The 13,463-nt window shown below is 41.1% G+C and overlaps 2 protein-coding genes across 2 annotated transcripts in view; one reads left to right on the forward strand and one right to left on the reverse strand.

The window, feature by feature from the left end:
- Nucleotides 1-5,160, reverse strand: part of LOC133515002 (alpha-1,6-mannosylglycoprotein 6-beta-N-acetylglucosaminyltransferase B-like) — a 51,458-nt gene extending 46,298 nt beyond the window's left edge. The window contains exons 1-2 of the mRNA XM_061847189.1: nt 4,791-5,160; nt 2,738-2,850 (exon numbers count right to left, since the gene is read on the reverse strand). Of these exons, the coding sequence (XP_061703173.1) occupies nt 2,738-2,850; nt 4,791-4,852 (175 nt within the window). The 5' untranslated portion in view covers nt 4,853-5,160. The remainder of the gene's footprint in view (nt 1-2,737; nt 2,851-4,790) is intronic.
- A 2,029-nt stretch (nt 5,161-7,189) lies between these two features.
- Nucleotides 7,190-10,178, forward strand: LOC133514630 (uncharacterized). The gene is made up of 3 exons (XM_061846459.1): nt 7,190-7,220; nt 9,405-9,728; nt 9,822-10,178. Exons 1-3 carry the CDS (start codon nt 7,190-7,192, stop codon nt 10,169-10,171), a joined length of 705 nt encoding a protein of 234 aa, XP_061702443.1. The 3' UTR covers nt 10,172-10,178.
- Nucleotides 10,179-13,463: the final 3,285 nt, after the last annotated feature.

Genomic DNA, 13,463 nt, shown 5'->3' on the forward strand with positions numbered 1-13,463 from the left:
CATCAACCTTTTCTTTGGTCTTCCTCTCGCCCCTTTGCCTAGCAGCTCCATCCTCACCACCCTTCTACCAATTTACTGACCCTCTGCCCTCTGGACACGTCCAAACCATCAAAGTCTGCTCTCTCTAACCTTATCTCCAAAGCATCCAACTTTGGCTGTCCCTCTAATGAGCTCATTTCTAATCCTATCCAACCTGTTCACTCTGAGCGAGAACCTCAACATCTTCATTTCTGCTACCTGCAGATCTGCTTCCTGTTGTTTCTTCAGTGTCACCATCTCTAATCCGTACAGCATGGCTGGCCTCACCACTGTTTTAAAAACTTTGCCCTTCATCCAAGCTGAGACTCTTCTGTCACATAGAACACCAGACACCTTCCGCCAACTGTTCCATACCGCTTGGGCCAGTTTCTTCACCTCCTTACCACACACACCATTGCTCTGTATTGTTGACCCCAAGAATTTGAAGTCGTCCACCCTCACTATCTCTTCTCCATGGAGCTTCACTCTTCCTTCTCTGCCCCTCTCATTCACACCAATATATTCTCTTTTACTTCAGCTAATCTTCATTCCTCTCCTTTCCAGTGTGTACCCCCATCTTTCTAATTGTTACTACACCTGCTCCCTGCTTTCACTGGAGAGCACAATATCATCTGCGAACATCATGGTCCAAGGGGATTCCAGTCTGAACTTGTTTGTCAGCCCATTCATTACAACCGCGAGCAGGAAAGGGCTCAGCGCAGAACCCTGATGCAGTCCCACCTCCTCCTTAAATTCTTCTGACTGCTGTTTCAAAATGTTCACGATTCCTTACAGTTAAACTTAAGCACCATTTCCAACTGAAGAAAAACTGCCCCGAAGCTTGATGCTGCTACGATCATGCTACACTGTTGGTATGGTGTTCTTTTGGTCGTGACGGCTGGGTCCAACAAATGCATGAGAATTACAGGCTGGCCAAAAAGTTCAACCTTTGTTTTATTTAACCATAACAAAATCTTGAGGGACATGAGGGGAAATAAAACCAAGGTTGGAATTTGGCAGATTCTTTTTTTAATGTCATGAAAAATAATGTAAAGAGCAAGGGAAAGAGGAATCTAGAAGAACCAAGCTAGAGGAGAAAAAAAAACATTTTCGCACCGATTACCATTCTATACTGTGTTTCATCCCATTTGTATTTGATGGGATTTTCTGTATAAACACATGTACTGTATGTAGTATTGTGTGTATTCGTGTTCCGAGTCAAAACTTCAGGCTGTATGGCTACTGGAAGTGTGTACAGTGCTACCAAGGCACTTTCACTAACATGTTTATGGATGCATATACATATGCACATACGCATACGTGTGAGGATTTACATTAGACTGATGTCCCGTGGCTTGCAGTGAGGCTGATTTTAATGAGCTAAAGGGCAAACAAGCCTTCCGCTGACTATAGCGTGTGAGTGCTAAATTAATCAGACAGCCCTCCTGTCATCTCCAACCCACCACCCTCTACAAGTCTGCATATAGGGCTTCATTAATGAGCAAGAACCTTTGAATTGTTTTATGTAAGAGCGCCCAGTGCACATTACTGGAGTTTCCCCTTCTTACTACTCTTTAAAGTGCACTCAGTGGCACTGCACCAATTATTCACCCATCCATGTAAAACTCATTCAGTAAGACTACAATGGGATCTAATAACTTCAAAGCAAAAGGTAGATTACGGAGATAACATTACCGTCTCGATTACGTCAAAAGCTTCAATGGATAAAGCGATTCTGCCAATATTTTGGTCAATACAAGAGAAATGGGCAATGACACGGCCATCGCTCACAAGTTTCCTGCCAGCTGATATCAGCCACAGAGAACGACACACCATGTCAACAGCATGCCGGACACAGATAAAAGGTGAGAAGGTGGCCCCAAAAGCAAACAGTGACACCCCCCCATGGCTTGTGTTGTGACCATTTATATGCACAGGCACAAAGTGGAAACACTGACAACGTGCTTGGAAAGATAACAGCTTTCTCTCCCGGGAACAATTTTAAGGTTACGGTAAATGATAAACTCTAACTTGTCAATGGAATAAAAAAAAAGAAGCATTTATCCTTTCTCTCTGCTCTGAAGAGTTTCTCTCTACAACAGTGTCTGTGGAAAATGTATCAGGATCCATAGAGACAGATCCGCAGGGATGTGTTTTGAACAGTGGAAGATGTTAAAACGAAAAAAATAATTGACAGATCAACCTGAAAAGTAACCTTTAATTAATCAATAAAACCTGTTGTTTTCCTGGCCCAAGAGGAACAGCACATTTTTATTCTGTAGAGTCAAAAAATGTTGTTGGCGTCTTGATTCCCATTCAAACGAAGTAGTGGGGATGCTGGTCTACCTTGTTGAAATTTTGGGGCACCAACGCAGAAATGATTGGATTTCACATGTTGTGGCAAACGTAAACTCCCTACAAATCTAACCGGAGGAAAAAAAACGCTGAGCAACTTTGTTGCATCACAACATCTGATGGATCCATTGATCAAGATGTGAATATCGAAGCCCTTATTCATGCAAAAAGAAGACCAAAGCCTAGATCAAATAATAGAAACTCATCTAGGAGCCAGACGATGAACATGATGGACCCCTGATGAACAAAGCGAGGGGTTCTGCCAGCCTGCTATGCAGCAATCAAGAAAGCCCCACGCAGCTCTCAGCATGATGTCGCGTGTCCATTACCAGCATGAACCACTGCCACGAAAGCGCAGGCCTACCTTCGGCTCGTGTGGTGAAAGGGGAATCTGAGGGTTGCTTGGCTGAGAACTGCCCCCCGAGAGAGGTCATTAGAAAGCACAGACTGAAGAAACCAATTCCAACCACGAAGATCCTGAGAGAGAAGAGGAGACAAAATAGACATCAGAGTTGAAGCAACGTAATTTACACACAGCATACGCAGTTTTAGTTGCTGTCCAAGTTTAGGTCCTTTGTGAGACTTTTACACAGTACCCATCAAACCACACGGTGGCCACTTGTGTGTGTAAATTCAAATCTCTCTGCCTCTCTCTCTCTTTATGAACGAGCACTCGTTCCCGATCTCTCAGAGAGAAGGAGCGAACCCAAACGAGTTGAAATCCCACGATTCAAGTTTTCTCGTGCCAAACGTTGCGATCAAATACAAATTGATTTACAATAATGAGTATTACTGATTGCATTTGCAGTGCGTGACGCTGAAGGGTCCGTGTTACTGTGAGCCCTGTTTGCACTTCAACATTTAATCACCACAGCAAGAGAAAAACAAGCACATTCTAAAGAAATCCCATACAAGACATGGCGTGATAATTATGTTCAGTTTTGAAAGACACTGAGACAAAGGTACATGTACAACTGCAGTTTAACATGAGATATGTTAGGAATTTCTACTACAACCACAATAAGAAACATATTGTAGTTTTACAAAGTGTTAGATATGACACATAGATACACACAAAATGGGATTCCCTTGTACTGTGCAGGAAGTGCTTATTTAGTACTTGTCAGCTTTTCATAAATGCAGGTGGCGGAATTACTCACACTTGGTACTTGAGTAGAACAGATACTTGAGTCAGCTAAGAATCTGGTAAAAAAAAATAATGATTAAACCTCTTTACTTTTGGAAAGAGGATTTCTTTAAGGATGGAATTTTTTAAAGATAGTTAACTTTGTTAACTCGGCAAAATGAAAAAAATATCTTTGCTAAGGTTATGGAAATACAACACAAATTATCCATCCATCCATCCATCCATTTTCTTTGCCGCTTATCCTCACGAGGTTCGCAGGGAGTGCTGGAGCCTATTCCAGCTGTCAACGGGCAGGAGGCTGGGTACACCCCGAACTGGTTGCCAGCCAATCGGAGGGCACATCGAGACAAAACAGCCGCACTCACAATCACACCCAGGGGCAATTTAGAGTGTCCAATTCATGTTGCATGTTTTGGGGAAGTGGGAGGTAACCGGAGTGCCCGGATAAAACCCACCCAGGCATGGGTAGAACATGCAAACTCCACACAGGCAGGTCCGGGATTGAACCCGGGACTTCAGAACTGTGAGGCTAACACTTTTAGCAGTAGAGCCACCATGCCTCCCAGAATGCTAAATTAGCTAATGATAATTTACAAAAAAAAGTACCTGTATGGTTTTTTTTTTTTTTTTTTTAGATGAAGTGCAGAATTTCTGAAAGCTTCTGTGTTTGTTTGTTTTTTTATGCTGGTGCAAGACAAAGCATTCCCCACCAATATTTCTTGGAGCAGACAACATCAGATAAGGCCAACGGTCATGGGAATAATCTTGCTTCTCTGACTCGATTGTGTCCTCGTCCTTAATCCTTTCTGGTTCCTTGCGCTGCCTTGTAAGTCCCCAAAATGTCAACCAATCAGTCAATATTGTACATAATCACTTCAACCTCGGTTGACTTCACCACTGTCTATTAAATCTTTTCTAGTGCCGTCACCCGTGGAAATTGGAATGGTAGTCAGCCTAATTTGATTAAGTACTATAATGGGTAAAACATCCAGACAATGCCTGGGGGAAAAAATACTGTAGTTGCCAATTTATGTATCTGGAATCTTTCTGTATAAATCTTCAAATAAATAAATAAATGCATTTCACACATACGCCTTTATCACGTAATTGTGCAACTTTTCTTTCCCCAAAACACTTTGCTCTTTTGATTTGTCAGTATGTGTATAATTCATCATGAATTTGCTCCAATTCCAAAGTATGATTTGAAATCCCGAACGACGCATTTTGACATGAGGAAAACACGTGATTGGCTGGCTCGTTTTTTGCTCACCTGAAAGGTTTGTAAGTGAGAAGGCGTCTCCTCGTCATCATGGAAAGCTCGTTGCTCATCATTGCGCGCACGCAGGTCCATTCAGCGTGCCGTGTGTGCAGGGCAACGCGGCACTCGAACGCATAACTTTCAATCGGGCAAGCGACCAAGAGTGTCAGCGAAAAAGCCCAACTTCCACGCTTTCTTAGGTCTGCTCCAACTTCACCTTCCGATGCGTGCTGCGACTCGGCGTCTCCGGGGTGAAGCGTACAATTGTGTCAGAATGTCAGACCCGCGTCCTGTGTACTGTTGCTCCGGGACTCGCAGCTGATGCTGACAACGGTGTGCGGAGGGCGCGAACAACACACGACTGGCGGATTCGGGAAACGGGCAACACTGGTTAAAGTCGGCTAAGACCACCATCTAGCGAGTCGTACTGGAATTTCAGGTGAAACGTGGTTCAAGAGAGCACAATTTGTTGATTGAAAGCTAATAACGCCATTTTTTTCTTCTTCTTCGTTTTCCCCCAAGCCATCTATTGGGAGTGTCGGAAATTGAACAGAACAGAGATCACTTTATTTTTAAGATAATGGAGCTTGTCTTACATTCCTTCACCGGGCCCAATCATGCACCATCGCTTCCTTCTGAATTCATCAGTCATAACATCCACCATTGTCCTCTGTATTCTTGTCCAAAAACTTGAGTCCTTTCCCCTCTGCATAGGTTGAATTCCCTCATCTTCAAGCAATCGATCAAACAGTCATTCAAACCTCATCAAGCAATTGCTCAAGGACAAAAAAAAAAAATCTTAAATCACTCTTGACATTGGGGGAAGTGGAGGAGGAACATTCAATAGCTCCTGTAATGCTGTTAGATCTAAAGTGCTAAAAAGAAAAATGACAATTTACTGTATGTGGGGAATCTATTTTAGTGCAATGAAACAGTTGATGGATGATTTCAATAAAAGACATCTATCATTTGAAAATCCATGATGCTGCATGTCCATTTTCCAAGGCTCACAAGGGTAACGGGAGTGCCAGACCCTATCATAGATAACATTGGCCGAAAGGCAGACTACACCCAGAAGTGGTCACCAGTCAGTTGCCACCACTGAGTGGGAATCAATCCCACGCTGCTACACCAAAGACAGGCATGTGTTCCACTACACCACCAGTGAGCATCATTCCAAAATTCAAAATCTCAACAACAGCGACAAAAAAAATATCGCAATCTGTCTGACTAGTCATGACTACAATGATCCTGGATATATGTACTTATACTGTATAGCTACAACATTTCTATGACTTAATAATGAGAAGCGGGATAGCAAGAGAATCAAGCATTTATGCAGTGAATACACAATTGTTATTTTGTATGAAACACATGTTTTATTACACTTGTTCCACTCATGATCTTCTTGCGTTGTCATGCCACTCAAGATATTGGGGTCTTGATCCACTATGAAAAAACAACAAGACATGGATGCTTGGTTCACTGATTGAATGCAATGACCTTTGAACCACAGGCCCCTTGCAACATGGGTGGAATTTGCTGCCGTTGTGACTTCCAAAATCCTTTCATTTTTCAAGTACCTGCTCACTACATGGTTGGTACACGCCCACTCATCTCAGGAAAGATGGTTACGGAACAATGCGGATACGTCTTGTGCAAAGCTTAATTAAGCTTGGCATCACCTGCCAAACTCAGAAGAAAAAAAACATCTTCAATATATTTGTTGAGGAATTCTGAAGCATTTCAGAACCAGAATTGAGCTTTGTTGGGGCCCATTTCATGGAGGTTGACTGCCAAAGCAAGCAAATCATGTTCATCTACATCGTGTTTTTTGCTCAAATCGATTCCATCATAACAAATATTAATTTTTAATAATATTGAGGGATTGCAACCATTTTTTGTGACCACCGTGTATATATTATAAATATTCTGGTTACTTGTGATGAAATTGGAAAATCCAAAGGAAGTTTCTTTTGTCTCATTCAAAGGGCTTTTGTGAAATCCAAAGAGGAGTGTCCGAAAGAGTTTGGTGAACGTTTGAACAGGGAAAGAGACTTTCACGGCACACGCAAGCCTCAACTGTCATTCCGGGACATGTTCTTTCACGTTCAGACAAACACATCACACTCGTCTTTTAAACGCAGATGAGAAGTGAGAAGTCCCGCATGAGTCGCTCTCGGATTAAGTGGCTCTAATTCTGCAGAAAGCTTTCCCTGGATCAAAAAATAATAATAAATACATTCACCTTGTGTTCAGACAAACACCATGGTAAGTAAAGACCATCAACACATATATTTGAATCTTTAAGTACCACCCCTCCACTTCTAATATGACAAACTCTTGTACAGTTCAAAAGTGAGATTTTCTCCTCTGCTATTACGAGAAGTGTTTTCAACTGGTTTTCCGTCATGTGCTTCACTATGACAGTCACCACGGCAGGTGAGTGCTTTCTCAACATTGAAAGTATGTTAAGAGTATCCTAATGATTTGTCTCAAACCCAGCTGTAGGTAGTAATAGAAAAATATCACCATATCGGATAATAGAGAAAAGGGGGCAGCGACGTTAGTTCTTGGTTCTTTTCAAGTGCGTGTTAGTTCTGTCTGCTAGATGTTTTTTTTTTTTTTCTTTTACTTTATGCTACTACCGCAACAGAAGGATTCAGTTGTTACTTTAGATTCACCATATTGAATGTCTGAGAAATTTGCAATGTTAGAAAGTGGGATGGAATGTGTCACATGAGGAAATAGTTTTGAAGGAGTGCATATGCAACACTAGTAAAAAGAAATCTAATGGCATGGAACAATTCAGGCGGCACGGTGGATCAGCTTGCCCTCACAGTTCTGAGGTCCCGAGTTCAATCCCCGACCCACCTGTGTGGAGTTTGCATGTTCTCCCGTGCCTGCGTGGGTTTCCTCTGGGCACTCCGGTTTCCTCCGACATCCCAAAAACATGCAACAATAATTGCCCCTAGGTGTGATTGTGAGTGCGGCTGTTTGTCTCCATATGCCCTGCGATTGGCTGGCAACCCGTTCAGGGTGTACCCCGCCTCCTGCCTGTTGACAGCTGGGACAGCTCGTGAGGATAAGTGGCAAGGAAAATGGATGGATGGATGCGACTGCATGTTTCAATCGATCCCCATCATCTCCAAAACTTAATGTTTTTGTTGTTAGAATCTGATCTTGTTTCACTTTGAATAATTTACTACATTCATTGAACGGCAGGTGGCAGTAGTGGGATATATATTTTTGAAGCAGAGAAGGCTACATGACAGAACGTAATGTAGGCTTGCGTTCTCCTTTAAATCAGGATCTGGATAGGGGTTAAAAATCATCTCCTACTACTCTTAAAATCTGGCACAGGTTTGGACTCCATAAATAGTGAACAAGTAAGGATGATCTACCCGTGCTTGAAAATGACTGGTTGATTCAATATAGTAAAAAGAAGAAGGGGAGAGGTGGGGAGGGGGGGAGGGGGGGTTTCAGAGTGAAAGGTGCCCACAAACACTACCAAACTGGTTTTGATCTCTAGAAATGTCTGTTCTACATTTTCAAATTCTTTTAAACATACAAGGAGATTCACATTTATGGTATTGATTTTGATTTTATTGCAAATCTTGTTGCAAAAAAAAAAAATTAGCAGGGTGAAATTTCTGAACAAATCATAGTGCAATTTCAGCAATATGATGAATCTGACCTTCATGTACAAAATTACCAACAATAGTTACTTTGAATGGGGGAAAATGCACTTAAGGTGTTCTCTGTTTTATCCATCCATTTCCCAAGCCAGTTATCGTCACGAGGGGCGCAGGAGAGCTGCAGCCTATCCCAGCTGTCAACGGGCAGGAGGCAGGGTCCACCCTGAACTGGTTGCCAGCCATTGCAGGGCACATTGAGACAGACAACAGTCACACTCACAATCACACCTAGAGGCAATTTAAAGTGTCCAATTAATGCATGTTTTTGGGATGTGGAAGAAAAACGGAGTGTCCGGAGAAACATGCAAACTCCATACATGGAGGGTCAGGATTTGAACTTCGGTAGTCAGAACTATGAGGGCAACGCTCTACAGCTGTGCAACCGTGCCACACTTTGCAAAAATCACGCTCCCGGGCCAGATTGGGCTGCGTGAGAGCCTGGTTATGGCCCACAGGCTGTACATTTGACACCCATGAGCTGCAAGGATAAGGATACGATGCCCTAGAGTAAGGCACTTTATCCAGCTAAATAGATTCGCTCCCCTGTCACTCTGCCATCTCAATTTACTTTGATTATCCAAACGCAACAGGATGAAAGTCAATTTGCAACAGACCAAATTTACTCATGGTGTGCCTCAAATTAAAGTGATTGATTTATTGCCATGAATCAATGTGAGGATATCGATGATGCTAGAAACGCTTTGACAATCATAGTTGACCACCGCAAATCATTATTAAGACTCGTTTTAAAACCCCTGATGTGTGCTCTTTAGCTCAGTAACCAATTTTTGTACATCTTAACATACAAAGTGACAGCAATGCACTTGCGCTTGAAGTTCGGATCCTACACTGAACCTTTTTCTGAAAAATGTAATGTTCATGAATTTTATATGAACTATAAAATGATTTATGTTCTCTCACCATAAAGCTGTGAGGGCAGATTTGGTTGTGTGGACAACTCCTGACGTGGTGGCCCGCTGTGGGGAAAACGTAAATCTGATGTGCAACGCCACATCCGACAAGTCGTTGGATGTTAAATTGTTTTCTTGGATTCGTCGCAACAAAACGTTATGTGACTCTGGGGTCAAGAACAACGACTCTGCAGTTCTGTGTCAGAACACAACGGATGAATACCACCATAATCTCACTCTGACACTCTTAAACATCATGCCCATTCACCAAGGAAAGTACTTGTGCAAATTTCGTTCACAAGTCGGAGTAAAATCCAGCACCACAAACATTGCCGTACGAGGTGAGCTCGCTAGTTATGATCATGAGATATGATTCATGAGTGTTTAATCTGCAGCCTTGTTTATAATCTTCTAATGGTTCTTTATCACCTCAGACTGCCTTGCAAATCAGAACTACTTCATTAATGGGTCCACCGCAAAGTGCTGGTTCCATGGAGTTTACGGCCCTGGAGAAATCCACTGGTTCAAGGGAGATGAACGGTTGATGAACTTAAACAGCACAAATGCAGAACGTGACCAATATGGCCGCTACAATATCTCAAGTACAATAAAAGCACAAAGAGAAAACCAAATTTACAACTGCTCACTTTGGATACTCGGCAAATATGTCTCAAGTCAAGAGATAGTCATGGTTAAAGAGTCGACAAACGCATCCGAAACTAAATGCAAACTCCAGTGGATCTGCCTGATGTTACAAACCATGTTGCTGATATTTACTATGTAATAATACAAACAGGTCTGAACATACTGGTGAGTGTATATCGGTATTTTTCTGAATGTGTTTTATGTGCCAAGCCTTTTTTTTAACATGGGTTTCTGGTTTTGGTTTGCACTACTCAATGTTGATTTCCTCTAGTTTGAGCACACTGTTCATTTTTTTTCTTTTAATTCAGTTCCTCTGTATATTAATCTGCAGTTTAAGTAAAAAGAAAAAAAATCAGCCTTCTTTAAAAATGAAAGTACTTCTAGATCAAGGTAAATGGTCCAAACTCTTATTATTGTTGTTGTTTTGGTCATTGCCGACATTTATTGCCTCAAAATAGTGAATGATGACAGAAAAAAAACGTTTTTTTAAAGTGATTTTGTTTTTTTTTTGGCCAGTGATACACAAGAAAATATTTTTATTACCACCTAATGTTTATCTGTATTTGAACAATAGCTCATTACATTCTTTTCATCAATGCTGTCATGTAATGTAAAAAAAAAATACAACAAATACAGTATACTAAAATACAAATTACTTAAAAGGCTGACAGGTCGTCATTTGTAATACACATGACTGTCTTTTATTTTTACTATGTTCGTGTGCTCAAGGGAAAAAAAAAAAAATCTTAAAAACAGTAACTTTCCCATGAGAAACATTTTGATTTAGAACATACACGACAAATGTATACCGCCAATTTTGAATCATGTAATATGTAATCTTATTGGGTTGATGGATTGATTGACATTAGTTTTGAATTCTGTTTGGATTGAGGGAGCCCGAAGTGGATTCATCAACACAGATTGTTTATTGTGTTCGGGGCTCCAGTTTAGCCACGGGAACCAATCCCGAGAAATTTTGAATGAGAGGCACCATACACCTCGAACCACTTATGTCCGAGTATACTGTATATATTGTACATATAGTAGCTAAAACGTATGCTAACTCAAATTTGTCTGTACAGTATATGCCTTTTCTTATTATATGTTAGCATTGTACTGTAGCTGACTTTAATGAAATTGAAATTATATGGTTTGGCGTAATATTTTTATGTTGAAATATAAATGTAAATTCCTCTTTTTCTTTGTTTTAGGAAAACACAAAACAACAAAAACAATGCAACAGCAAAGATATGTCATCTTTTTAGATTTTGCTCAGAAAGAAAAAGCAGAAAGCTTTAGTACAAAGTGCCTTCCAGTCATGTGGTTAATAAAACATCAAAACACATTTTTGTTTTGCTAGTCTGATAGTTAAGCCCTACGCTATTTTCTTAATATGTATTTTATCACAATTAAGATGCTAAAATCAATATCAGGAAAACCAGCTGGCCACGCTAGCTGCCTGATGTGTTGAATGATTATCCTACAATGGTCGCTGTTGCATACTGTAAGAATGGCAGCAGTAAATAAAGGATACATAATTGACAGCTGATAAAGGAGAATACTTCATATGATATTGAGTGACTGAATGTAAAGAAAACAGAATGGCAAAGAAATGATGGAACGCAAATACAATAACAATACCCAGCTTTTCCTTCAGGCCAGAAACCATTTTGGTGATGCTATTTATAGAGGTGACACTACTAACTGTCAGCAAGCAGAAGCCAAGATAACAAGAAATAATTCTGTGTGCACATTGCATGTTTTGAATGAATGATCAGACAACAGGGAACAAAACCGTAACATAAACTAAGAGCAAAAACAAACTTGAGAAAATCGGCCATCCAAACTGGACACAAAGATTGTAGTTGGCTACACAAGCCTTTAAATGAGCCAAGATGAGCTGATGTTTCCAAGACACTGTTGCCATGGTGAAATGAAAGTGGTGGAGCCTGACAGAAAACAAAAAAACTAGATTTGCTATATTCTGTAGTGTTTGATTTTTATATTCTGTACACAAGATTATTGAAGGCGCAATAATGAGATACTGTATGTCTTCCTTTGGAAAGCACTCTCCGAGGAGGACCAATTTGAACGCTCATCAAGCAAAGAGAACAATCCAATGCATGTCTGGAGATGATGGGGATCGATTGAAACATGCAGTCGCATCCATCCATCCATCCATCCATCTATGCAGCCATTTTCTTTGCTGCTTATCCTCACAAGGGTCATGGGGAATGCCGGAGGCTATCCCAGCTGTCAACAGGTACGAGGTGGGGTACACCCTGAACTGGTTCCCAGCCAATCGCAGGGCACTCAGAGACAAAATAGTCACACTCACAATCACACCTGGGAGCAATTTACAGTGTCCAATTAATGACGCACATTTTTGGGATGTGGGGAGAAACCGGAGTGCCCAGAGAAAACCCACGCAGGCATGGGGAGAACATGCAAAGTCCTCACAGGCAAGGCCGGAATTGAACCGGGGTCCTCAGAACTGTGAGGCTAACGCTTTAAACCTGCCCCACAGTGCCGCCACATCCAGTCGCATGCATCCAAATTCGTCATTCAAACTACAGCTTCAAACTTTTCAACCATAAAGAAAACTTCAGTCAACTTGACTAGTATTGATTAGAAGGGTGGTTCTCTCAATTAATGACCGTGTTAGATAATTTACTGCATAAATTCTTCTAATATGGCGATATAAGGCGTTCTAATCTAATTTGACTTGTACCAAAAAAAATGGCAAAATTACAAGAAAAGTGGGAATTATATGATGGGGTGGCATTTGTCAAGCTTCTCAGGGTGAAAATAACAGCAAAACCTGTCTTATTTTGTGTCAATACTTTAAAAAACTGGCGTAACAGTTTGAGGGTTACTCATTTGCATATTTACAACAATATCTGGGGGGCAGAGTCGGTGACCGGTTTGTACAGCAGCCTTGAACGTCTAAAATTGACTGTTTACAGCATGAGGAAGAGGAATGTTTGAATACCAATTCTACTTGATTCATGGCTCAAATAAATGTTGTGAATTTTGCGGTACAGCTCATGTTTGACAACAGCCAGTCCAGATCTACACCAAAATGTTCAGTAGTATGTCTGCATACTCACAAAAAACAAGAGGTTTGAGTTAAATGGGAATATTTACTTCAATGCTGATGATTTAATTCTGATATCCAACAGGACGGTTCACTGAAGTTCAGATCATCACGCTACTTAACAGCACTTCTCATTCTCTTTAACATTTTTGATCACACCAACGCAAATATCTCCAAGGTTGGTGAAACCCGAGGATATTTTACAATCTTCTTCGATGAAATTCACCTTGAAGGGCTTCCGCGCTTCTTCAAAAACCTCAGAGTGGAATACTGCATGCTTATAAAACATACAAGGTTGAGCTGGGAATTAATACCTACTATTAGTTAGACTGGG

The sequence above is a fragment of the Syngnathoides biaculeatus genome, chromosome 16, assembly GCF_019802595.1.
Source record: "Syngnathoides biaculeatus isolate LvHL_M chromosome 16, ASM1980259v1, whole genome shotgun sequence".
Classification (NCBI taxonomy): domain Eukaryota; kingdom Metazoa; phylum Chordata; class Actinopteri; order Syngnathiformes; family Syngnathidae; genus Syngnathoides; species Syngnathoides biaculeatus.

Excerpts from the sequence above, each read along its gene's own strand:
- LOC133514630 (XM_061846459.1), top strand. The coding sequence starts at position 7,190 with ATGTGCTTCACTATGACAGTCACCACGGCAG. Across the intron at positions 7,221-9,404 it reads TATGACAGTCACCACGGCAG|CTGTGAGGGCAGATTTGGTT; the intron begins GTGAGTGCTTTC and ends CTCACCATAAAG. Across the intron at positions 9,729-9,821 it reads CACAAACATTGCCGTACGAG|ACTGCCTTGCAAATCAGAAC; the intron begins GTGAGCTCGCTA and ends TTATCACCTCAG.